The sequence below is a fragment of the Lynx canadensis genome, chromosome A3 (genome assembly GCF_007474595.2).
Source record: "Lynx canadensis isolate LIC74 chromosome A3, mLynCan4.pri.v2, whole genome shotgun sequence".
NCBI lineage: Eukaryota > Metazoa > Chordata > Mammalia > Carnivora > Felidae > Lynx > Lynx canadensis.
In genome coordinates, this window is record NC_044305.1 from 117091354 (window position 1) to 117116834 (window position 25481).

Here is a 25481-nt window from a genome sequence, read left to right on the forward strand (position 1 = left end):
ATGATAATGGAATTCTCTTTTTTTACTGAGGTGAAATTCACATGGCCTACGATTTGCCATTTTAAAGTGAACAGTTCAATGGCATTCAGAGCAAGGGCAACCACAATGTTGTGCAACTACCACCTTTAGTTTTCATCCCTTCCTCCCTGGGATTTTGTGCAGAATACACGAGAATCTGCGTAAGACATCCAGCTCAGGGGCTCAAGGAATGCAGCCTGTATTCTCAGCCTCTCTCTAGTGCTCTCTCCACCATCTGGTAACGTGGAAAGAGGAATTCTTTCCTAAAGTTAGCACTTTGAGAAAATCAGGTGAAGGTAAATAAAGTATTTAAGTCCCAATCCTTTTTTTTTTTTTTTTTAAAGGCATTTCAAAATTTCTCTCTTCCAGATAATAACTTTCCCCAAGGAACTCTTCCTATTCTCAGAGGGATCAGGCACCTTTACCTACCAATGCCCAGGAACAGAATTGTACCTTGTCATGAGCTTCTTGCTTTTTTGAAGGAGTTTGTCTTTTGAAGGAGTTGGTGGCACGCACAGCCTTGCAAGTATCACTGTGCACTACATTGTCCTGGGTACAAAACAGGTGTGGAAAAGCTATGTGTTGGAGTGAATGGTGGCCAGCCAGCCCCACTATCTTCTAGCCAGCACCTGGTGGCCAGCATTTTCCCCACCTTTTACATAGTGGGTTTGGTGACTGGCGATCTGTTCATCGGGTGCCAGGCTGGGCTCTGGTTGGCCATCACTTGGGCAGCTCTGGCTGAGGCAGGACATGAAACGCTCCAGCTCCCACACCTGCGTCGCACAACGGATGGAAAGCAAGAGCTTCAAGCAGGTTAACCCAAGAATAGAATGACTTTGGCCTTTATTTAAATTAGGCAATTCCAGGAGCATAGGCTCCAGGCCCCAAGGAGTCGTGACTGTCCCTTTGGCTTCCTATGTCACCAGGTGACGAAGCAAATGCTCTCTGGTGGCCAAGGTGGCTGAGGTAGACGGCTGGTGAGGAGTGTGGCTGGGGAATTGGGGATGAGTGCATGCCCATGGCTGGAGGCCTAGAATCTCATAGTGTTGAGGCTCATTGGAGGATTTTCCCGCTGGCGACCTCCTATGGCTCTCCATGCCATCACCGCGCCGACACCAAGTGCAAGGCCACCTCCTGCCGCCACAGGCAAGGCCCAGGACAGCACCGTGGGGCCTGTTTCAGAATGGTCTTGGAGTAGCTGACTATTCCTCAGGGTGTGGAGGTAAGGGCTCTCCTGTGGAGGAAGAGAGGGTCAGGGGTTACGGGCCTCTGAAAACCATCCTTCTGCCCACCTTGGGCTCGCTTAGTCCCTAGCCCCGGGGGACAATGGTGCAATAACCTCGCACATTTTCTCTGCTCATCCTTCATCGACACCGTGCTCAAACCTCCTGAACGCGGATGGGTATCCAAAGTGGTCAATACCCAGCTATAACCTCCTTTTAGTTTCTCACCTGTATCTCTTTTCCCTGTCAACCTGATACTGAGATTGGGAACTGATAGGCGACCAGAGGGAGAGAGTCCTGGGGGCTGCAGAGCCCCCACCTCTGTTTCTTCAAGGCTACCACTGGACAGCTGTCCCCATTCCCCCATCCTAGGAGTGCCCGTGAGCAGGGACGACAGTCAGTGTGGAAGGACAGCTGGTCCTGTGGTAGGTTTGAGACCCGAGCGTGAGAAGGGCCAGAAGAGGAGGTATTCAGGCCTGCCTCCCTGGATTCTCTCCTTCCTCTGTGCACAGGAGTGTGGAGCCCTGTGTAGGAGCTGAGAGAGTGCCGAGAACGTGACCACTCTCACGGTCTTGGCCAAGTTCAGAGACAATCACATCACAAAGGAGACTCAGTCCCAGTCTTTTGAGAAGTGTGAACAGAAAAGAGACGAACACGGATGCGTGCTGGAGGCAGCAGCCTTAGGGTGAGGGGACAGGAGAGTAGACCAGGGAGGGCAGCACCTGAGCCTTACAGGGTGTGGCTTTCTCCTGCAGGCAGCGATGGGGATGAGCCTCTGGGAGGAGCAGGTGGCAGAGCGAAAGCACAGACCTGGCAACTGTGGGGCTTGGCTGGGCAGCTGATCCTTTCTCCAGGAACATAGTGTGTCTAAGGCAATGGAGGAAGCTGGGTCTCCCCTCTGCATGCTCCAGTGGGACCAGGGAAAGGTTTCAAGCAGCCTTGACAAGACTAGAGTGACTTTCCAGGTAGGCTGTGTAGTGCCTGGCAGCGGTTACAGGAGGGCAGGGAAAGGAGGGGAGAGCTGGGGAACGTGTTAGGAGCTTGGTCAGCCATCCTGGGGAGGGCAGTAAGGGAAGAAAGGATGTGCTGGGACGGGATGAAAAGGAATCTGCGCTCCACAGCAGACTCGGTGTCTTACTTCTTTCTGCACAGCACCCCCTCCCCCACCAGTGCCCCTTCAACTGCCTCCCCTGAGTGCCTCTTCCATCGGACCTGCTGCTTTCCCCCGCACCCCGAGGAGCTGTGAAGTTTCAGGGACAAGGAGGAGAGGTGAGAATGGAGAATGATGGCAGTTGCATGATGATAAAGCTCCCAGGGAAGTCCTTTGAGCCTCTAGGTCTCAGGGACCCCTGCCCCCTAGGCATCTGTTTCACGCTGGATGGAACAGGCCGGATGTTAGGACATTACTCACAGGAGAGGGGCATTTGAGTTTGGTTCGGCTGTGGGTGAAGTTGTTGGAGGTTGTCTTATGGCCCACTGGCTCCAGCTGGAGAGAGAGAAAGGACACTGTGATTTCCTCTGAAGCTGAGTATCTCACACCTGATTCCCTCCCTCTGCAAGGGTGGGTTGACACCAGCAATAAACAACAAGACCCACATCAGATCCCAGCTGCCCTGGCCAGAGCTGGACCTGACTTCTGATTCAGAAGGGACGGATCAGAGTCCATCAGTCAGGGTGGGACCCTGAGCCTGTGTCCTGGATTTACCAAGGAGGACCCTGGGGCCCAGGAGAGATGGGTCGGTCCTGCCATAGCCAGTGTGTGGAAAGGCCTGGCCGAGCCTCACCATCTCCTGCTTCCCTTCTGGGTGGCTGTGATCATAGACATTCTGCAGTTTTAATTTTATAAAATGTTGATCATCCTATTAACCAACTTGAAGTGTGTGGGGCTAGTCAGTTTCAGAAAAACTTTGAAAACATACTGGTTACCGTGACGTCCTTACCATGTATACTTGGCTTGCCAACCTTAAGAAATCAAAGTTTCTCACTTGAGCTATGTTGTTTTTCACACAGATGTAGAGGTTTACCTGAAACATCCCTGGAGCGATTGTTGTTCAGAGAGGTTCTGCTTAACACTTTGAATCCTGGGACCCTCTGAGGATGAGCTGGAAGCCACTCTATACCCCTTCCCGGCACCTTTAGCCTGTAGCTGTCCCCTGCCGTGGCCAGCACTGAGAAGTGCGCTCCCTCCTGTTTACACATCCTGACTGTGTAGCCTCTACCCTTAGAATCTGCTTCCCTGACTGGTCCTGAGCCCCTCAGGTACTGCCCGTAGGGGAAGTGAAAGCACAAGATGCCAGCTAACCACCCCACCTGGCCCGTGATCTTGCTTTCTGTTGTTTCTTTACACCTGTTCCTTCTCACGAGAAGGGTAGGGTCGGCTGCTCTGGTCCTGAGAGACACCGCGGTGACTGGCACAGCACAGTGGGAGCATCACCTGGGGCCTGGTTCTGCTGCTATTGCCATGCCGGGCAGGCTCCTGGGCTGCTCTGAGGTCAGGGGTGGGGCACTAAACCCTGTCCCGACCACCCCGATTCGGTGGCTGTGAGCAGCAGCTGAGAAGATGAAATGAAAGCTCACTGAGGTGGTTTACATATGTATTGTTGCTACTTCCTTAGAGCTGAGGAAGCACAAACTTCTTGTAATGGAACCTCCGTCGAGGGACAGTATAGATGCTCAAGGTCAGGTTGGCTGATTCCCAGACATTCCAGGAACCCAGGAACCGACTGGCACGGAGGAAGGTAACGATCACGTGGGGTCGATGACTGCATCTGTTTCTCCCTTTCTCCTGGCTCCTTGTCACCAGTGCCCAACGTACCTTCCAGCTGTCAGCCAGCTACCTTCACCACTTGACTGAAGCTCTGGTCAAGGTCACCTTGACCTCCAGCTCGCCAGATCCACTACTCACTCTTCTGTCTTCTTGACTTTTCAGCAACATTTGTCAAAGTTGGTGCTTCCCTCTCGAAACACTCTCCTGCCTGGGCTCCCAGAACAAGGTCCTCTTCTTTTTTCCTTCCTGCCTTCCCCACCGCCTCCTCCTCTGTCACTGGAGTCCAAAGTTGGAATGAGGGTCCAGGGGCCTGGTGGTTGGTCCACACTCTTTGGCAACTACTCTTCTCTAGGAGGCCTCGCTCAGTCCATGGCCTCAAATACCCCCACCCATTAACAACTCCCACATTTTGTTTTTTCTAAATTTCCGTTCCTGATCATGATTCATTCTTGCTTACCTGATGCCTCCAGGTGGATTTCTAGAAGGCAGTTCACACTTCTTATGGCCAAAAGAGAACTTTTAATTTTTTTCCCCCTCAAGCCTATTTATTTCTTTCCACCACCTCAACCACCCACCCAATTGATTTTTTTTCTTTATTCCTCGACCCCGAATAAAGGAGTCTTTTATTCCTTTTTAAGTTTAAATTCCAGCGTAATATTAGTTTCAGGTGTATAACAGTGATTCAACACGTCCCTATAACACCCGGGACTCGACACAGCAAGTGCACTCCTTGATCCCCATCACCTGTTTACCCATCCCACCCACCCCACCCCCCTCTGGCCCTTCTTCTTTTTCTACCTCCCCCATCAGCTGGTCCAAAACCTATTCCAAATCTGTCTCCTTTGCTCCTTCTCCACTGTCATCACCCTGGGCCCAGGCACCTTCGTCTCTCACCTGGGCTCCACTTCCTTCCCTCTAGTCCACTGCTATATGGCAGCCAAAGGGCACACCAGGTCTAGTGGCTCCCCTGTTGGAAGCCATCCAAGGACATGGCCCTGTTCTTGCTTACCTCTCTGACCTTGTTCACTTCCCTCCAGTTACACTGGCCTCCATGCTGCTCAGACACTTCAAACTCATTCCTGACTCCGGGCCCACACAGGTCTTATTTCCTCTGCCTGGAACACTCTGGCTCTAGACCTCTGCATGCCTGGCAGACTCTTGACATTCAGTTCTCAGTTCACATGTCACTCTTGGATGAGGCCTTCGCTCCCGCCATTATTCTGTCACGGTACCTGCCCCCACCCTCTTTTAAAGCCCTGAATATGGTCAGAAATTCTTAATGATTTGTTGGTTTTTGTCTGTCGTTTGCCCAGGAGTGCGAGGATGTTCCCTTCCCCAGCACCTGGAATAGTCCCCACTGCATAGTGATGCTCAATAAAGAGTAGATGAGGGACTGGGTGGGTGAATTGGAGTCACGGAGCCCTGAGTGGAGAAGCTCAGGTGAGAAGGCCTGGGGCAGGGTGCAATGGGCTGAGTGGGCTTCTAGTCTGTTCTAGGGATTCAGAGGCGGCTTCCTCTAGGAGCGGGCATCTGAGTTGAGTGTTAAGGTGGCTATGAATTCGGAGAAGGTTGCAAGGGCAGCCCAAGATGTAAGGGAATGAGCAAGAGCTGGCACACAGAGGCACCACGGGTGGTGCAGGAAACTACTCCTTCCCAGACAGCCCAACTGCCAGTCGGAGGGTGGCGGGAGTGACCACTAGAGAGGTCAATTGGGGCCAAGTCTCAGAAGGCCTGGGGTGCTATGCTGAGGGGCCTGGACTTTCTCCTTCGAGGAGGGGCAGGCCTTGGAAGCTTGGTCAGATTTTCATTTCCAGAGATTCCTGTGGCTGCCCTGTGGCAAACAGATGGAAGGCAGTGGTTTGCAAACTCTGTACAATAATATCACTTGAGACCTTTTGGAACCTACAAAACCTGTGGGCTACCCCAGACTAATCCAGAATTTCTGGGGATGAGGCCCAGGCACTAGTGGTTGTTTGTATTGTTTTTTCTTTAAATCAACTTTCTACCGAAGCTAACAGGAGAAGCAGTGCAGATCATAAGTGAACAGCTGGTAAATTGTGATCAAATGTACCCGTGTAACCGGCATCCAGGTCAAGGTACGGGATACTGCCAGCACTCCAGAGCTCCCCTCCCCTCCAGTACTACCCTCCCCCCCCAAAGACCGTGCATTAATTCGCTTGTTTTTGAAATGTATAGACATAGTTGCGTGTCGTTGAACCTTATTTATTCTCTGTAAGGTATTCCATTGCATGAATGTGCCACATTTTGATTATCCATTCTATTGGTGGACATGGGGGGAGCTTCCTGCTTGGGGATTATGAACGGTGCTGCTGTGACTTTTCAGGTGAGCCCACATGTACCTTTCTGTTGGGGATCTACATGGGGGGGTGGGGTCGCTGGGTCACAGGGAATCCAAATGCTCAGCCTTAGTGGATATGCCAAACTGGCTGCCAGTGTGAAAATCTCCCAGATTATTCTAACCTCTGGCCACAGCTGAGCTTTGCTGTTCTAACGGGGGTAAGCCCAGACACAGGGGCACCGGTTAGGAGGCTCACGTGGTCACCCGGCCCCTGGGCAGATGCAAATGTTAGCGGACAGCAAGATTTCTAGTGAAGAGGGAGCAGGCATCAGAAAAAAGAAGGAAAAACTGCTTGTAGGAAGAAAAAAAAAAAAAGGAAAACGGCCTCACGCTGCTGGTGCTTTTGGTGTTGGCTTTGCAAAGGTCGCTGGAGAAGGAGGCATAATCTGTTGCGAGAGGAGAGGCAGAAGATGAAATAGTGTAAAGTGTGTTTGTGGCCACAGTAGAGTGCCCGGCAAGCGTCAGCCAAAGCCTGCAGACACTATGTCATAGGACTGTCATTGTGAGACATGAATTCACTGGTTATATATGTGCTGATCCAGTTGGGAGCGGGGAGGCCGGGTGACGCTGTGGCCAGGGCACTAGGGGATAGATGAGACATGGTCTAATCTGGGCTTGGCCACGACCAGGCTGTGCGATCCTGGGCAAAATGCTTCATATCCCTGTAGTCTAGTTAGAGCATTCTGGCTAGATGAACTGTTAAGATCTTTTCTGGTTCTAATGGACTATTACATATGTCACTGTAGAGGTGACAGCGGCAGACGATCTGAAAAGTTGGCACGATGTAATAACTTTATATCTGAGATGGTTTTGGATGAGAACACTGGACTGTATAATTCCCTAAATTATCTAGCACAGGGTAAGATACTCAGATGATTTCAGTTTTGTTTTAGTTTTTTAAAATTAGGGATATGGCCAGGACACTGGTGGCTGGGAGCCCCAGACAGTCTTGTAATGTTACTAATATGGCAGCATTCACCTTTTGTTTTCATATCTAATCCCCTCCCACTTGCCTTTATGTATAAAAGCCTCTCACCTGGGGGTACCTGGGTTCCTCAGTCAGTTGAGTATCTGACTCTTGATTTCTGCTCAGGTAATGATCTCACGGTTTGTGAGATTGAGCCCCGCGTCGGGCTCTGTGCTGACAGCATGGAGCCCACTTAGGACTCTCTCTCTCTCTTCCCCTCCCCTGCTCATGCCCTCTCAAAAATAAACATTAAAAACAAATCCTGTGGCTTTCCCCTGAGCTCTCAGGGGGATACATGGGACTGTGCACAGACACCCACTCTTTGGAGGGGATGTAAAAGGAATGAGGTCATGGGACTCAGCCGTGAAGGAGAACTGGACTTCAAAACCGCTCTCAGGAATTATGTTGTGCAAACTTTGATTAAAAAGATTACCGTGGAGGTTGGGTGGGAGGGAGTGCAAGGATGTTTTGACTGTAATTCCAAGTCCTGGGCTGATAGACTGTGACGAAACCTTTAGCAGGGGGCAGATTATGGTGTCGACAGCAGGAAACAAAGGGAGAGGAAGGCTGAGCCTGATTAAGTAGGCCAAGGATGGAACGTGCTGGCATGCTGCTCAGGGGACGGCAGTGCTGGGCTTGCTGGCTAAGGAGGCAGGTGTGGGAATATTCGTGCCGGGGAATGCCAGCAGAGCCCCGGCCAGCCCCAACTGCAGTAAAAGTGGGAGTGTGGATGTGTTTAGTCACCATGGGAGAAACGGGAGAATGCAGGTTGGGGTGGGGATTGGGTTACCCACTGAGCCAAGATCAAAAGAAGCCACTGGGTTGGAAAGGTATTTCATTTGCTCTGCGCCACAGGCTACAGCTATTGTGGTGACCGGTCCAGCTCTGTGCCGACACAGCTGATTGTAGAGGAGTGGCCAGCCATCAGAGGCAAGGCCAGGTGACCCTGTGGCCCCTCGGCTATATGTTCATTTCCTAAGGTCCCCATTAGCCCCATCAGAAAGGACTGGAGAGACAGGCTGGGTGGCTCTTTTCTTTGTGATGTTCCAGAAAACGATAACTGGGAATGTGTTGAGACTGGAGTCCTGGGGGCTGGCATTTATTGGATGCTAACGATTGTGTTTGGTGCTGCACACACGTTACCCTCAACAAGGTCACACGGTAAGGGGCTGAAGCTGCTATTTTCATCCTGTTTATCTGATTACGAAATTATCCCCCCCCCCCCCCCCCCCCCCCCCGCCAGCACTGGGAAATTGCTAAAATAATGGAATCTGTAAGGACAAATAAGGTATGCCGCCATTCTGAGCTTTGCGGACAAAGGGGCTCCTTCCATCAGTAAGTCTTTGTTTTGGACAATGGTCAACATCCTTGGGCTGCCTCCTTTGACACACAGCCCACTAGGTGCCCGGCCACTCACCATGTTGTTCCAGAGCGCGATGGCCATCTCTGCGTGACCACGTTCTGAGAAGTGGAAACAGTCCTCGGAGAAGAAGGTGAGGTCAGCGCCCCCTCTCTGTGACCAAAGGCAAAGGGATTACCTTTCTGGGAAAAAGGTGCAGCTACCCACCCTTGCGGGCACCCTGGGCATTTTCCCTTTCAATTCTGCCAGTTGTCTCGGATACTGATGGACAAACTCCCCAGTTTTGGAACTTTTTAAAAGACCTAAATTATAGCCACCCCCAGTCCATCCCTTTTCCTTTGGCATCCCTGCCCTAATAGTTGAAAAAAAAATAGGAAGCTTTCCATTCTATCCCAATCTAGCAAATACCAGGGCCATGCCTGGGGAGCTTGGTCACTGCTGACATTCTCCCTTTCCTTCCAAGTACATCCAGGTTCCATTCAGACCAAAAGAAAAGGTAAACAGAAAAAGCAACTCCCTAGGAGCCCTCTTCGAAGTACATGGTCAGAAAAAGCTCAGGTACAGAAGGAAGTATATCGCCTAAGAATAGCCTCCCAGAATTGCCCGTGGCTTACGCTGTTCAGGGGGACAAGAGTGTTCTGGAAGAAAGGCTGCACGACCACTGCGAAATCTTCACGCTGCAGGTACTGGTGCCAGTATGACAACCTGGAGATGCCACTCTGGGGATGGGAGAGAGGTTCCTCAACCCTCCTGGCAGGACTGGGCAGATGGGTTCTAGTCCTGCCTTGCGCTGGCTGGGAGGGGCCGGCCCACCCTCACCCAACGTGACTTCAGGGGATTCTCCAGTGCACGTGCAGGCATTCATCCTGCCTGTACCTGGCCATGGGCACCACCCGTTCTGTTCTGAAGTCTCTGAGGCTGGATTTGAGCCTCTGACCAGACTGCTTGGGCCAAAGACCTCCCCTGTTCTTGCTGCATGAAGAGCTGAAGTACCACATGGGGCTCCACATCTAGCTCAAATGGGGAGCATTTCAACACTAGCTCCCCAAGATGCCTATAAACTTGGAGGATGAGTGTCCATGTAAAAGGGATAGATGGGCTTCTCTTCCAGAAGCTTTTAGGGGCGCCTGGGGGGGCTCAGCCGATTGAGCGTCTGACTTCGGCCCAGGTTGTGACCTCATGGTTCATGAGTTTGAGCCCCACAGCAGGCTCTGTGCTGTGGATTCTGTGTCTCCCTCTCTCTCTGCCCCTCCCCAGCTTGCACTCTTTCAAAAATAAACATTAAAAAAATAAAAAACTTCCACTCCATCTGGAAAAAAGGGCCAGGATGTTAAAAACAACAAAACAAACATGAGAACCAGATAGGGGGGAAGTTTGGTCAGGGGAAACCTTGGAAGAGGTGAGACCTGTCCTGTGCACAAGGTGGAGACGTAGAAGAAAGATGGGGGATGGGCATAGCAAGAGGGGACAGCAGGGGTGCACACAGAGTTGGGGATGGAGGGAGGCAGGGGTGGGCTAAAGCCCAACAGGGCGGTAGAGACCTGCCCTGCCTCCTCTGGGTGAGAGATGATGTCTGGCACATGGCATCTACTCTGGTCACCAGGGCAGCGAGGCAGGAATCCTCCCAGCTTCCTCTGAGATTTCTCCCTGCCCAACTTGGTGTTCTTTTCACCCGGAGAAGGGTTTCAAGGCCTGTGATCTGCCTTTAGGGAGAGGCCTTGCTCTCAGCAAGCCCTGCTCTGGGAGTAGAGGGGGTTCCCAGCTGGGACAGGAGGAGGAGGGGTGCGGGTTCACCTGGAAGTTCCAGTTCATTTTCTTCAGTTCTTGCATCTCCAGAGAATTCTCCTGGGAACGTGTGAGGCAAGTGCAGTTGCTCCTGGGAGAGAAAGGGTCCTGTGGAGAGGTGCCTGGGTGGCTGACCCCCTCCCCAAGGGAAGAAGGCCTGGACCCTGTATTGCCTTGCATGGGAGGATGGTAATACACAGGTGCCCCTGCAACACAGCCTTGGGTGACTCCTGGACCCAGGTCACAGACTGGGCACTAGGGGTAGCAGGTGCTTGTTTAAAGAGAAGGTGGGAGAACTGGCACCCGATATCTGGGTCCCCTTGCCACCCGGCTGCTCCCGCCCAAGCCTGGGCTTCCTCCAGGGAAGGGCTGGAGGTTTGGAAAGACTGCCATCACCACCTTATCTCTCTCCATGTTCCGGAGGGCCCCAGCTCTACCTCCGGCTGCTTAGCACTTGCCCTCAGGGCTCCAGAGCGGGGAGCCTCTTAGGAAGCAGACCTGAAGATCCTGCAGGAGCCGTTCACACCTCCTAGCTACTGCCTGTTCCACCCTGGCCGGTTCCCAAGAGGAATGGGAACCAGCCGGTCACCTTCCCCGCAAATCTATGGGACCCCCCCAGCTGGGACTCCTCGGCCCCCTGCAGAATCTCCTCTTCCATAGCAGCCTCCCAGGAAGTCTAGGTGACCCTCTGGCCTCAGAAGCTGACAACTTCCTGCCAGGGTCACAGCTGAGCTTTAATAAATTCCAGCCACCAACAGAAATTCATGTCTTGTACAGCATACCTTAGCTCTAAGCCTGGCTTTCAAGGATGTTATAAAAGCTACCGCTTACTGAGCGCCTGCCCCACAGGGACCAAGCCTGTGACACGCATTTCCTCTAGACCTCGCATTACAGGTGAAGAGGAGGCCCAGAGAGGTTATCTAGTTTGTGCAAGGTCCCACAGCTCCTACATGGCAGACCCAGGTCCAAGACAGGTGTCTTGGATGCCCATTGCTCCATATTTGAGAGGCAGCACAGGGCAATCACAGACGGTGCGGAGGCATTAAGGATCATTGGTGTGTGTCTCACTTTACAGAAAAGCAAACTGGGGTCCAGAGAAATAAAATGACTTGCATACAATAGGCATTCAATAGCGTAGAGGTATTTCTGAACGATCTTCCAAGCCCCTGGCTAATTGCCGATGTCTGCCTTCTGGATAGGCTCGCCTGCCTCTGCCCGCACTGGTCCATCTGTCGGCACCTGTGAGTCCCACCCTCCCCAGGTGCCCTCGCCCTGGGGCTGTGTACTCACTGAGCGGACAGCGGCAGGTCGCATTTCCCACCTTGGCCCTGGTGCAGGCCAGCCAACTCCATGACCTCCACCACGTTGATGAAAGCCCTTGGAAGCTGTGGGGGAGCAGAGGGGGTGAGCTTCGTTAGTCCCCAGGCCGTTGTGGGGGATGCTGGTTACTACTGGAAGGAGCCTAGGGGGTCCTCTACAGTCTAACTTCCTCCTCCCCAATTTTACCAATGAAGAACCTGAGGAACAAAGAGGGCATGGGACTTGTATCATCTCAGTCTTCTTTAGTGGCCCACTTTATAGCTTGGGAAGCTGAGACAGCAATCACTGGCCTCAAGTCACATTGCTAGTAAGCCACAGTGCCTGGCCACAAACAGGCCGACTGGCTCCAGAGGCAAGCTCTTTGCCACCAAACAGTACAGTGTGATCCAGTTAGAATTTCCCTTTCAGGGGAGCTTTGTCCCTGCCTCCTTCCCCTTCCTTCCCCTCCAGGTGCCCTTGTCTGCTCACAGCGGGGCTTTTCTCAGCACGTATCTCACTAAACACAGCTTGCCTAGATGTGCCCAGAGGTGATGCCCAGTGAGGGAGTAGATAGGTTGCTGGCGGGAGAGGAGAAACATACGGCTGCTCTTTCCTACCTCCTCATAGAAGATGTCCAGGGCCTGCTGGATGTGCCGAATGTACTCCCCAGCTGAGTGGGCCTCCTATGAAGAAAGAAGGGGGCTCTTGTCATCCCCTGGGTTCTGTGAGAGGATGATCATGGTCTGATGACTAGCACAGGAGGATCCGGGATGGTGGCAGAGGGTACAGAGGGGCTATAAAGGTACTAGACAGGCTAAGCCCAGTCCTTGTTGGCAAAGTCTTCCTTTGACCCCTAATAGACACCATGGACAATCCCGAGGGATCCCCACCCCGATCACAGTGTATCAAACCCAGAGGCAGATTCTGATAGCGCTGCCTACCCCCCCAATTCTCCAGTCCCATCTGTCACCAGCGTCAGGCTTCTGAGCCACATCAGTACCATGAGGACCACACTCTCTTCCCTTTGCGCTGTGGCCCATGCTGGCCCCATTGATTCCCCCTAACTTCTATCTTTTTGACTCACCTCGAGGGTTTCCTCCTCTGACCCTTCCTAGAACATGGCCTGAGTTAATCCTGGTGGTGGCCTCTAGGTCTTTCCCACAAAAAGATGCTTTCAGGACTACAAATCTGGCTTTGCAAGAGGGGCAGGTATTCTGGGGATAATAGAGGCATTTTTCTATACCGGGTGTCCACAGGCAGCTCTGGGGACTCTCTTGGCTTCCTGGACCCTGTTGAGTCCAGGATACAATGGCATTTAATCCCCCTGGTGATGGGTCACTTCCTCCTCTAGAGTCTTGTAAGGGAGAGAATTGAGAGGAAGAGGCTCAGAACAAACCCCTGGGTGGGGGAGGTTAATTCTCGTCCAGCCTTCAGTGGTTGGTCTCTCTGAGCCATGAGGAATGATAAATGCTTTCTCCCCCTGCCTGTGACTTCAAACATTCTACTCTAATGTCTCAGTTATGGCAGCTGCTCTTTTCTGGCCCACTAAATACAGGACATCCCCAACTTAGAACAAGTTGTATTTCAACAGTTACAGCTTCCCAAAGACTATAAGTCTGGACATATTTCCCCATAGAAACATCAGGAACAGGATGGATTCTCAGGCTGGCTGGCTGAGGTTGGTTCACTTATGAGATCCTCGGGGAAGCAAGCCCTCCTCCTAGGACCAGTTTAATTTTATCCAACCTTGTTTATGACATTGTTTCAGCTTCCCCCTGTGTACACACACATGCACACACATAAAAGAAAAATCAAAAAATGGGTAGGGATGCCAAGTAGGTGTTGGGGGAAGCTTGCCATGTACTCATTGTATACTCAAGAACAATATTTGTGTGAGAAAGAACAGTGTCGGAAGAGTGGGTGCATCTAGACACTTCTGGAATTGGGGAACCAATCAAGCTGCTGTCCCAGGGGCCACTCAGGAATGGGAAAGGCCGGGGTCTGCCTGGGAGAGCGGGCCAATGTGACTTCCACGTGGTAGAGCAGGGGCCTACCTGATTCTCACAGTAATGACACACGTCGTTGCTCCCAATGAAGAGTGTGATCAGCTTCCAGTCGTTCTCTAGATCAATTTCCTGGGGTGGGGGGGGGGGGACAGGAAGCCCTCAGCTCAGGCTTTTAGTGTGCATATGCAGATGGCATTCACCAGGACAGACAGCAACCCCCCCCCCCCCAACCATTGTCTTTCGCCCTCTTTGTATCCTGATGGAGAGAAGATGCCAACTGGAGCCTCCCTGACCTTCACCTTGGTTCCTGGCAAGGAGCTCCAGAGAGTGGATTCAGTGTGTGCACTTGTGTGCACTTGTGTGTGTGTGTGTGTGTGTGCGCACACGCATGTGTCTGCTTACACAGGAGAGGATGACTATTTTTCCTTCGAGATCCTAAGCAAGCTGCAGTATATCACGAAGCAGAGTGTATTAACACACCCCTGAAATGTCATCTCAATGCCTTCAAAGGAGCAGAGGGCAAAAGATACAACTAGAAGCAAAAGCCCAGAGGTGCCTCTTGGGAGAGGGGGCTGGCGGGGACTGGAGGTGGGGTGGGGGCTGGGGAGGCCCTCGAGGAGCCTGCCTTCCGCTCAGCCACCACCATAACAGGAGTCCTGCCAGGCGCTGAACTTGGAATTCCAACGCCTAAACACACAGAGCATTTAAAAGAGTGCCGTGAGAAGTTTCAGAGGGGCCGGGTGAGCGGGAAGGAGGAAGGATCGGAATGAGAAGCCTATTTTTAGAACCTGGGGTTTACATAATAGGGCTCTGCAAAGCCAACTCTTGGGTAAGGTGGGAAACTGCCAGAGGCCAAGGCCAGTTCTGCTACCTCCTGTGGTGGGCCTCAGGGGTGCGGGTGCCAGAGCCTGGGTCAGGAAAGGGCAGCAGAGGCCTTGGTGGTAAGGCCTGCTTCTCGTGGCTTGTCTGGCCCCTCTTAAAGACAAGCAGGGGCTGAAACGGTGCAGAGCGGGCTCTTTTAGGGCCGCTGCACCCCCCTACATAGCTAGAGACTAAGCACCTTGTAAGGGAGCCCAGGGTCCTGTACTCACAGGGTTGTTTTTCATTCGCTCCACCAGGTCCCGGGCCTGCGTCGGCATGTCCCTAGAGGGGAAAGAGAAGCGAACCTTAGAGCCAGCTGGGAAGCAAAGGCTCAAGCCGTGGGATCCTGGCTTGGTGAGACAGGTGCTCCAAGAAGAGAAATGTTATATAAACTTGACTCCTTCAGAGTGTATCCAAAGGCTTTTGATTCTCAAGAAACCTCAACCTAGTACAAATCAAAGATGTGCCCCAGACCTCAGAGCCACATGGATCCGGACCCTGCCAGGGGCTAGCCTGGGTCCACCGTGCCAAATGACCGCCTCCTTCAGGCCTGGTCCTCCCTGGCCCCTGGGGGGGGGGGGGGGTGGGGGGATCTGGATCTGATCATCCCTTTCCCATAGAGATGGTCCCTTACATTCCACCGGGCTCTTTCACAGCGAGCTGAGCCTGTTCAGATCTTACTTGGCTGCCTGTTTTAAAAATAACCTCCTGTATATTTGAAAAAAGTCACAGCCTTAAATTATCCCTCTGCTTTCTCCTTTCCAAGCGTCATGACTCCTTAACCTTCACTTCTAAATCCTGCTTTCTATTCCTTTAATCCTTTTTTCTTCTCTGTTGTTACTTTGGACTTCCACACCATCCCCTTGCTTTTTTCCCTCTCCCAGTGCAAAAAGGATTGCGGGGGTGGGGGGGTGGGGGGGGTGGGGGGATGGGCAGGGAGACAAATCCGGAGTGGGTTACTTTCTCCCTTCCTCCCCCCGAAGTCTGCCACGAATAAGGAAAATGAACACTCTGGGTACGAGCTGAGCATGTGGTTGGAACAGTACCCAGCAATAAGGAGGAGAGGACTGGACAGGCACGACGTGCATGCGTCTCAAAACGATGGCGGATGGAAGTTAGACAAGAGTACCTCGTGTCAGATTCCATTCATATAACATTCCAGAAAATGAAAACTGATCTACAGTGACAGAAAGCAGGACAGAGGCTACCTGGGGCCCAGAGAGTGTGGTAGAGATCGGGAGGGAGAGCTGGATTACAAAGGGCACAGGGAAACCTTGGGGTGTGATGAGTGTTTATAATCTGGATTGCAGTGATGACTTCACAGCTATGCACATACGCCAGCCATGCTTATCAAATCGCATACTTTATGTGCAGGGTACTGCGTGGCGGTTGTACTTCAATAAAGCTGGTTTTTAAAAACAGTGAAGCGTACGAAAAGTTATGTCAGCAAAGGGACACAGCCAGTGGAGGCTCCTGTGGAAGAAGTCATTAAAAGCGGTAACTGGTACGAGATGGGCGTTTTAAATCTTGGCCTGCCCACGATGAGCTGGGCACATGGCCAGGCACACCCGGTACCACCCCTACCCTATTTCTCACTTCCACGTCCAGGATGCTATCCCATACATTGTTGCTATTGATGCAATACATCAGAAAGCTAGAAAGAAAGCCTGTCTTGATTAAAGGGGACCACAGAAGTGTCTGTAACCTTTCAACAGGCTCAAGAGCCTGTTCAGATCTTAACGTGCTGCCCTCTTGAGCATGAGCGAAGTTAGGAGTGCACGCTTCCTCCCTCTTTCCCAGCCATGTTCTTTATGCCCTGCAGACTCAGAGCAGACGCCCTCAGCCCCCGTGAGCCTTCTCTCCAAGTGCCTTTATCCACAACTTCTTTTCCTTTTCCAGTCCTGGCGTGAAGAGCCCCCACTCTGGGAGTTATGAGTCCTGGGTTCTCCTCCAGCTTTGCTACTAATCTGCTGTGTGAGCTCGCCCAAATTACTGAACAAGGCTAGGGTCTGATTTTTCCATCTTTTAAATGAGGAAGTTGGACTCGATGAGTCCTGGGGTTCCCTCTGGGTCTGCACCTGCATGTGGGTATCTTTCCGACAGTTATTTCCTGTTTGTTTGGCCTCCTTAACGAGACAGCAAGCTCTTTGTATAGGCAAAGAAGTCACCTTTTGATTTTTTTGTATCTTTTAGTAACTACCTTGGGGCTCGAGCCCCGTCCCGGGTTTCTATGACTTCTTGCTTATTGGTTGATGGAATGGGAAGTTGGACATTGAATAAAACTTTGAAACTAAATATCCTAATATTGGCAAACGTTTTGGCGGGCCTACATATCCTATACTATACTCAATATTTTCCATGGGTTATTAATCTCATTTCATTCTTAGGACAATGCTGAGAAGTAATAAGGGAAAGGAGAGTAAGCCATTGACTTCAGTAAGCAAGGTTGGAAAGTTGGTCTAGGACTCTCCTTTATCTGCATTGTCATTTGGCACGGTGTTGGATTAGAATGAGCGCACCTCAAGAAAAAAGATAAATACCACAGCAGAGCAGTTATTATCCCAATTTATGGATGAGGAAATGAAGACTGAAGCACTAAGTGACTTGTCCAAGGTCTCACAGCTAGCAATCTGGGAGCTGGGATCTGGACACAGATGGTCTGACCCCAGGTCTCATTATGCTAGTTGCTCTGCTGTGGTCTTTATCTTTTTCTTGAGGTGCGCTCATTCTAATCCAACACCGTGCCAAATGACCATGCAGGTAAAGGAGAGTCCTAGGACAACTTTCCAACCTTGCTTACTCAGGTCAGTGGCTTACTCTCCTGTCCGTTATCACTGGACATCAGAGATGCTCACAGGGAAGCTACCCGTCTCGGCTACTTCCCCTGCCACTGACTCCTGGTAGAGGCTCCGAGCAGCAGGAAAACGGAGAAGGCAGTAAGAGGTGAAGCGAGAGAGGGGCTCAAATGTCAACAGACTGAGGAGTCAGGCCCTGGTGAATGGAGCCTGGGCTGCACAATCATAATAAAACGAGGACAGTGGTGACAGCAGTCACAGCAACAACAGTAATTCGATGCTGATTTCATGGCCCCATGAAGCCCCGTGAAGCAAAATAAGTTCTTCCTGCTTGTGACGTTGAGGAACTGACATGGCTTCCTGTGGTTCGGAGACTCCGGCCGAGCGTGGGGCCCTCCTTACCACGTCTGAGAGGAACGCTCCGTGTAAACAGAGCGGGTCAGTGTCGTTTCCCTGGTGATCTGAGCGCAGCAATCCTTCTACAAAGCAAATACCCAGCACACTCTGTGCAGAAAAGCAATGAACTCTGTCAGGCGTTCCGGCTTTAATTATCTGGGTTGTTGTCGACAACAGAAATCGGAGTGAAAGCAAACAGCCGCTGTGCTGTGTCGGGGGCCCTAAGCTCTAACTCCCTAGGGTCAAAAGATGGCTTTTACAGAGCCAAAGACTTCAGGTTTCGAGGTACAGGTGGAGAGAGGGAGGGAGGCCGCCTGTGGGGCCGTGCCCTGAGTTCTCAGCACCCTTCCCGTTAGCGCTGAGCCCCCCCTCACTCCTCCAGGCAGGGAGGTCAGCTGGTGTCAGCAGGACAGGGCCAGGCCACCCTTAAGCTCTCCTGCTGTCCTGTGAGCTGGTGACAGCCCGGTGAGCCTGGCCTCTCCTGGCTCCTCTGACAACCTTGGGGCATTCAGGAAACTTTGTCAGCCTTAGTGTCCTCATGCTAGTCCCCACCCTGAAGGATGTGAGGATTGCAAGAGCTAATCCACTTGAGGGGTCAGGCGTGTAGAAGCGTCCTGCCTACGGCAGCTTTCATTGCCCACCTGGGGCCAGGCTCCCAGACACACCCTTCTCTCCTCCTTCCCATTCTCCTGGGACCTCTCAGCCTTGCCCTCCTCTTCCTCCCGTTTCCACGGCTACTCACCTAGCTCTGGCTCCTTCCACGGCCACATTCAGTCCTGCTGTCTCCTCCAGGGTACCGGTGGAGAACCCAAGGATGTGAGGGTTGAACTTCTTCAGAATGTCTTTTAAGAGGGTGAAGCAGACAGCACAGGTGAGAGGGACAGAGTGCCGCCTCGGGGCCCAGGCGTGGGGCAGGACCAGTCTGGGTCTTTTCAGGGCTGGTGGACTCCCCTCCTTGCAGATGACCTTCTCCGCCCTTGCTCAGGGGGAGGCTCTGGCCTCAGCAAGGGGTTGTTGTGGGCGTAATCACGGTGCTTCTCTGTGTTGCTACTTACTGGGCAGTGTGGTGTGGGTGTCCAAGATGCCGTCCCCTCCGATGCTGGGGAAGAGAAAGCACGTGTGTGAGGGTCACCCTGACCTGCTTCTCCACCAGTCGTCATATTTCTGAGTCAGAACCAGAGAGTCTGCCCCTGACACAGGATTCCCACTACCCTCGGGACTGACATGAGCATCAGGGAGCCTCCTTGCATCTCAGGGCCAGACTGTGGGAACCCAGGCTGGTCTCTGGAGGGGTGACAGGGGCGGGGGGAGTCGTTGTTGGAAAATGAGTGGAGAGCATCCTCACCTCCAGGAGACTCCTCTCCAGGACATGGGTAGGTCGCTGGAGTTGCTTGGTCTGGCTCCCAATGCTGTCTGTGAAAGGCGAAGAGAAGGCTCCAGACCTGTGCTGAGCCCAGGTGTAGGCCGAGGGGACTGGGAAGGGCCCCTGTGACCCTGGCACACGTAGCAGTGGGGAGTTGGATTTACCTTTTCTGAAGATTGTACCAGCTTTTCTCCAGGCCACTTAATCTCTGGGTTGTCCTGACTCCCTACTCCTCTACACATAACTCATAACCAAGTCCTGGAATTATCAAGATTCTTCCTTCCCAGTCTCTCCAGCTCCCATCCCTTTCTGTCTGTCCTCTGTGCTACATTCCTAAGTGAGACTCTTGCCTCCTGTTGTAGATGACACTCTGGCCTCCCACCTGACCCCACGGTCTCCAGTGTCTCTTCCCTTCTCACTGGAGTGCCCACCTGTACTTCTGAGCCCACCTCTTTCTTCACACCCCTCCCCGCTCCTGACTCTGCCTTTCAGTGGGTCTCTCCTACCACTTGGTCAAAGCCAAACCCCATTACCAATGTTTTGAGCTCACCACAATCTGGGTTCTACTTCCCTTCCCTCGTTCACCCCCTGGCTTTCTAGTCCACACAAACCTTCAGGTGTAAGCAAATTGATCTGAAGCATGAAGTCCTTGGACCAGCCTACCTAGTTACCACCCACTGCATCCTTGCTGGGAAAGCTGAACTACCCGCTTTCCAGTCCTTAAATCTCTAATTCCTCCTCTAAGACTCTTCTCAGTTTCAGCCTCCTGTATGAAGCTTTCTCTAAATGTCTTCTCTTAAAAAAAAAAAAAAAAAAAAAAGAAATTCCTCTTTGAAACTTACAAAAGTAATACATGTTCATTATAATTAGTGAAATGATACAAAGATTTTTTTTTAAATTAATAATCTACTGGGGCACCTGGGTGGCTCAGTCGGTTAAGCGTCCAACTTGGGCTCAGGTCATGATCTCATAGTTCTTGGGTTCGGGCCCTGCGTTGGGTTCTGTGCTGACAGCTCAGAGCCTGGAGCCTGCTTCAGATTCTGTGGCTCCCTCTCTCTCTTCCCCTCCCCTGCTCATGCTCTGTGTCTCTCTCTCGAAAATAAACATTTAAAAAATGTAAAAAAATTAACAATCTACCCCCACCTTATTAATCTTGCCTCCTGCCACCTGTTCTACATCTCTCCCCCACCCCTACCCACATATACACATCATCAGAGCTAATTAACGGTTAAGACCCTGGGGTTTATCCTTCCAAAGCTTTCTCCATGTTTGTATCAAAATTTACCACATTCACACGCACATGGGGAAGTTGTTTTTCCAGAAATGAGTACCTGATTTTAAAAGGCCCGTGTGTCGCCTATATGATTATATATCTCCTTCTGTGTAAGTTGCTTAGTTTTCCAGCTTGACAAGTTTCTTAAGGATTATGACCACATCTCATACTTCCCTCAGAATGGTTAGCAGAGCATCCTGTATACAGCAATAGCTAATACAATTTGTGCAGAGAAACTACACTATATGTAGGGATTGGGCTCTCTCTGCCCCCAAAGGACACATCTGCAAATGGGGTGAGGGGGTGCTAAGTAGTGTGTAGGTAACCACCCCCCCCCCCCCCCCCGCCGCCCTGCACACACCACTCTGTGAGTCTGGGTGGTTGGAGATGAGTTCCCTGATAAAGGCAGGCAGACTGAGATAACTATGCCATAATACACAGGTAAAATGCTTGGGAACAGTAGGAAAGTGGGGACGGAGGGGCGCCCTCGCAGAAGAGGTTGTGTTTGAGCAGAACTATGGAAGGGCAGGGGGCAGAGCATTCTAGATTGCCTGGTGAGGTCTTGTGGCTGCCTGGCTGGGTTTCAGTGCCTGACACAGGTAGGTTCTCAGTACTGTCAGCTAAGTGCTGAATGCAAAGCCAGTGTGGAAGAAGTGTGCATTCTACACAGGGTCTGGCTGGGTTAGGGGGTGCCCATGCCCCTCCTGGCTCAGCACTCACAGTCAATGAGTCGCCCATCGCGGCCACCACTTTGATGTCTCCCGGCCGGAGCTCATGGACTAGGGGAGACAGGAAAAAGACAGAGGATCAGGGAGACTCTTCCGTGTAAAGTAGAAGCTTAACTAGGAGTTGGAGGTTCTGCTACAGTCCCTCGGGCCCCTGTTAGATTTATTTCTAGCTTCAGACTTAACAAATTTGCCTCTTCCATCCATTTGGAGCAACCAGGGCACTGAGGGTAATGGGCTTGATGGCTATCGTCCATCCTGAGAGGAACCCCATTCACACTGGGGTAGTCCAGGAATGTGCTGGTTGCAGGAGTCTTGAGCATAGGCAGATAGGGCCCCGATCCCTGACTATACCTTCCCTACTGGGCAGGGAGGCCTGAGGGGCTGCCACCGGGACTAAACAGGGATGAGAAGTATGATCTGTGCAGATGCCTGGGTGGGTCAGTCAGCAGAGCACCTGACTCTTGATTTCAGCTTAGGTCATGATCTCACGGTTTGTGAGCGAGCCCCACGTCGGGCTCCATGCTGGGCGTCTCTCTCCCTCTCCCTCTGCCCCTCCCCTGTGCTTGCTGTCTCTCTTTCCCTCTCTCTCCTTCTCTCTGTCTCTCTCAAAAAAGTGTGATCTAAGGAGAGGCCTGGGAGCCCAGCAGTGGTTGCAGGCTAGCTTTTCATGGACTGCCCAGGATCGAGATCCGTATTGCACGGGAATCAGCAATGTCTGCTCAAGGCTCCAAGGTGTATTTGTAGGGTGTCCCCCCAACCTGACACTTAGCAAAGTCCTTAACTGAAGGGGATAATGATGATATTTCCACTCACCTGAGGTGGGGACGCTGTTGGAAGGATTCCACTCTGTACACAGGAAGTCACTGCCCCAGTTCTAAAGCAACAGGAGGAAAGACAACAACACCCACAACTCATTGTGCAGGAGGGTTAGCTTTGGTCCAGGGAGAACTGGCTAAGGAATTTTTGATGGAGGCTAGAACTGTGTCCCTGTAGGGAATCACGTGTGGGCAGGAACCATTCACTGTAGATGGTCTGAGAGGAGAATCAGGAGAAACTGGGTATCTACCAGTTTGCCCAAAACACATAATGCGCAGGCACACATACGCATACTCAGTGCTTCCCAGCTCAACTCATCCACACTCTTTGTGGAGCCAGCAGTCACAACAAAGGGGGGAGAAAACAGTCAAGTGCTACAGGTGGTCTCCCAAAGGAACATAGATTCGGATGCCCTAATGGAAGATTACACATAGGTTTTGGTGTTGCCGTTTAACATTCAGCCACTGGACACTGAGTACAATGCTGGGGCCACAACAATATTAGAATATTTTTAGGAAAATACCATGAAATTTTTACCATTGTAACATTCCTGCTTTCCGCATATCTTTTTTGCTCGTGTGTATATATATTTTTGCATATTTAACTTAATAGCCAACCAATTTCCTGTGTGTGTATAAATTAATGCCTGTAACCTGGATGCCTTTAGTCAGATTCCCTTGTCTCTAGAATACAGAGCACATTTTCTAGGCGCTGGAGGAGGGGATGGGGTGGGAAGCACAGGGCACAGAAATGACCAGTGTCAGTACGTTGGAGGAGAAACAGTCTCTTCCCCAGAGTCCCCAACACTTGCACGTCCCCAGGAGGGTCTGAAGGACAAGCCCAGTGCTGAACGCATGGTAGGGCTTTGCAAACAGGTGACGACTGGGTGACTGATTCTCTGGGGGTGTGACTGCCAGAGGCTTCTGTCGCTCACCTCTTCTGTTTAGTCAGCAGATGGTAAAGACCAGCCTTGTTGAAAAGTCTCCTCTCCCGAGGGAGCAAAGATGCAACCTCTTTAAAATATTATTTGCTTAAATCTGATAGAGTTGAGTTTATCCCAAGAGGTTGCTCTTGGGATAAATTCATCACACTGATGTGGAAAATCTATTGAAATCAAGAACATGCTTGTGTGCAGAGGACAAACATCTGGGAAAAAGCAGCTTCAAAGAAGTTCTCTAGCCGGGAACCCTTTAGAAATGTCTCAGCTAGCTGGTGAGCCAGAGACAAGCATGCTCCCTGCAGCCGTAACCAATGCAGGTTGGACTTTGAGCACGCTCATCTGTCACAAGGGAAGAACCACGTGCTGTACCATGCACCAGGGCACCCGAATCCCCTGGGGGTCTTGTCGGACACGGATTGTGAGTCAGTAGGACTGGGGTGGTGCTCGGGATTCGGCATGTCTAACAAGTTCCTCGGTCATGTTGATGGTACCTGTCTGTGGCTACTTTATTTTTATTTTTTTAAATTTTTAAATTTTTAATTTTTGTCTGTGGCTACTTTAAATGGCAAGGTATTGAAAAAAATAACACCTTCTAGGCCTGGGGTTTAACTTTTAGCAGCAGAAGTGAAGGTTCATGAGGCTGTAAGATCCAAGAGGGCAGGCAGAGAGCTCTCTGCTCACCTCATCTACCCAGCACTTAGCATAGTGCCTGCTCCAGTCAGGAATCCGATAAGTAAATCAATGCCTCGCTGACAGGATGCAGCTGACATTTCGGTTATAGTGGATTTGGGGCCATGGTTTGTCTGGGACAAGCCTCGGTTGGGCTGATGGGAGCCTGAGAGAATCCAGAGAAGCTGGACGGCCGTGAGACTGACATGGCTCCTTCCCCAGAGCCCAGCATCTAACAGTCCTTGAAGAATTTCATACAAGTTAGCCTCAGCGCTCCCGCTGGCTTATGAAAGGTCTTCACTCACTCCTGCTGCTTTCGACCCATTTCCCACACTAGTCAGGGAGATCTTTCCACACAGTGAACCAGATTGTGTTCCCCTCTCCCAGAAGGTCCAGGGCCTTCCCACGTCTCTCCACTTGAAGCCTCATCTTCTTCCTCGGGAATTCAGATTCACTGTGACCTGGGCCCTGACAACCCTTCTGAGCTCACCACCCTACCGCCCTCCCCCTTATTCACTTGCCCACAGCCACTCCGACCTTCTGTCTCTTCCTCCAGTCCCCCAACTCAGCCCCATTCTGAGCCCTTGTACTCTTAGCCCTGCCTGGGACCCCGGCTTTGGCTTTCCAGATGGCCAGGGACTTCTCATCACGCGCATCCCAGCTCCTAGCTCCCCTCCTCAGAGAGGCCTGGTCTGTGAGGCTCATCAGAACTTGCCACCCCTCTCTTGCCCCTTCACACTTTCTCAAATCACCTCCCACGGAGCCGCCCTCAGAGCTGAAACGATCGCGTAGAGCTAGGTATCGGATGCCTCTTCCAGTAGATTGTAAGCTCCCTGAGGGGTGGAACCCATCTGTCTGGTCTGCTCTGTCTCTCTGGAGCAGCGCTAGGCACGTCGTAAGTGCTCATTATGGAATGACCTCGAACTCCTCAAGGAGAGGACTATGTCTGATACTTCTCTGAGTTCCCTCCAGCCCCCAGCCCAAGACTGGACATGTGCCATAGGTGCTTGGCTGAAACTGGTGGTTGAGCCCCCGTCCTGGTGGCTGACGGATCTTGTCTGGACCAGGCCTGCGTGGCAAAGCGTCTTCAGGCCATCTTTGGAGAAGGCAGTCCCTAAAGCCACGGGCCTTGAACCTTCGGGGTTCCTCAGAGCTAGAACGATTGACTTGAATCAGACAAGCCCTGGGGACCCACCTGGATATGTGTCAGCTTCCTGTTGGGCCCCGCCCCTGGAACTGAGGCTCTTCCCACTCAGCTTCCACCTTACCGGAAGTCTATGGCTCATCAAACCCACCACCTCCCCCTCACCCCTGCTTGAAAGGCTGAGCAGCCTAATCAGAAACGAGGTCTGTGCAAAGGTCCACGAAAGCCGATTCACTGGCACTTCGGCTAGTTGGTTGCTGATGTCAGTAAGCACTTGAGAACATGTTAGGACAAACCGGGAATTTCATGGTTCAGGAACCTTTTTTTTTTTTTTTTTTTCCCACATTCCAATTTCCAGTATGTAAGAAGGGTGCATTTCTGCTTAAGCTCAGACTCTGGAAAGCGTACCACACCCCGAGTCACTGGCTGGTAGAAATGCTTTGTCCCTGAGAGAGGCAGACGTGCGTCAGGGGTTACCTCAATGGCCGGCTTGGTGGGGTAGGTGTAGTTGCTGTTCCGGGGAGTTCTCAGGAAGGGCTCATTCTAAAAGAGAACAGAAACCACAGGGAGATCTTACCTGACAGCCTGGAAGGTTACTTAGGAAAGAGGACTAACAATGCCGTCCTCTCGATTTATTTAACACGACTCGTCTGCATTTCAATAGTAAGAACCGCCTAAACTTAATTTAATTCATCCTCTGAAGGGTTTTATG

General features: G+C 51.7%; 1 protein-coding gene across 1 annotated transcript in view; it reads right to left on the bottom strand.

Moving 5' to 3' along the window:
* Positions 1-714: 714 nt before the first annotated feature.
* Positions 715-25481, bottom strand: part of PLB1 (phospholipase B1) — a 121617-nt gene continuing 96850 nt past the window's right edge. The window contains exons 44-58 of the mRNA XM_030311818.1: positions 25247-25312; positions 22014-22074; positions 21193-21251; positions 19182-19249; positions 18892-18935; positions 18579-18678; positions 14876-14927; positions 13833-13913; positions 12396-12461; positions 11770-11864; positions 10489-10570; positions 9309-9413; positions 8752-8847; positions 2653-2727; positions 715-1252 (exon numbers count right to left, since the gene is read on the bottom strand). Of these exons, the coding sequence (XP_030167678.1) occupies positions 1049-1252; positions 2653-2727; positions 8752-8847; positions 9309-9413; positions 10489-10570; positions 11770-11864; positions 12396-12461; positions 13833-13913; positions 14876-14927; positions 18579-18678; positions 18892-18935; positions 19182-19249; positions 21193-21251; positions 22014-22074; positions 25247-25312 (1254 nt within the window). The 3' untranslated portion in view covers positions 715-1048. The remainder of the gene's footprint in view (positions 1253-2652; positions 2728-8751; positions 8848-9308; positions 9414-10488; positions 10571-11769; positions 11865-12395; positions 12462-13832; positions 13914-14875; positions 14928-18578; positions 18679-18891; positions 18936-19181; positions 19250-21192; positions 21252-22013; positions 22075-25246; positions 25313-25481) is intronic.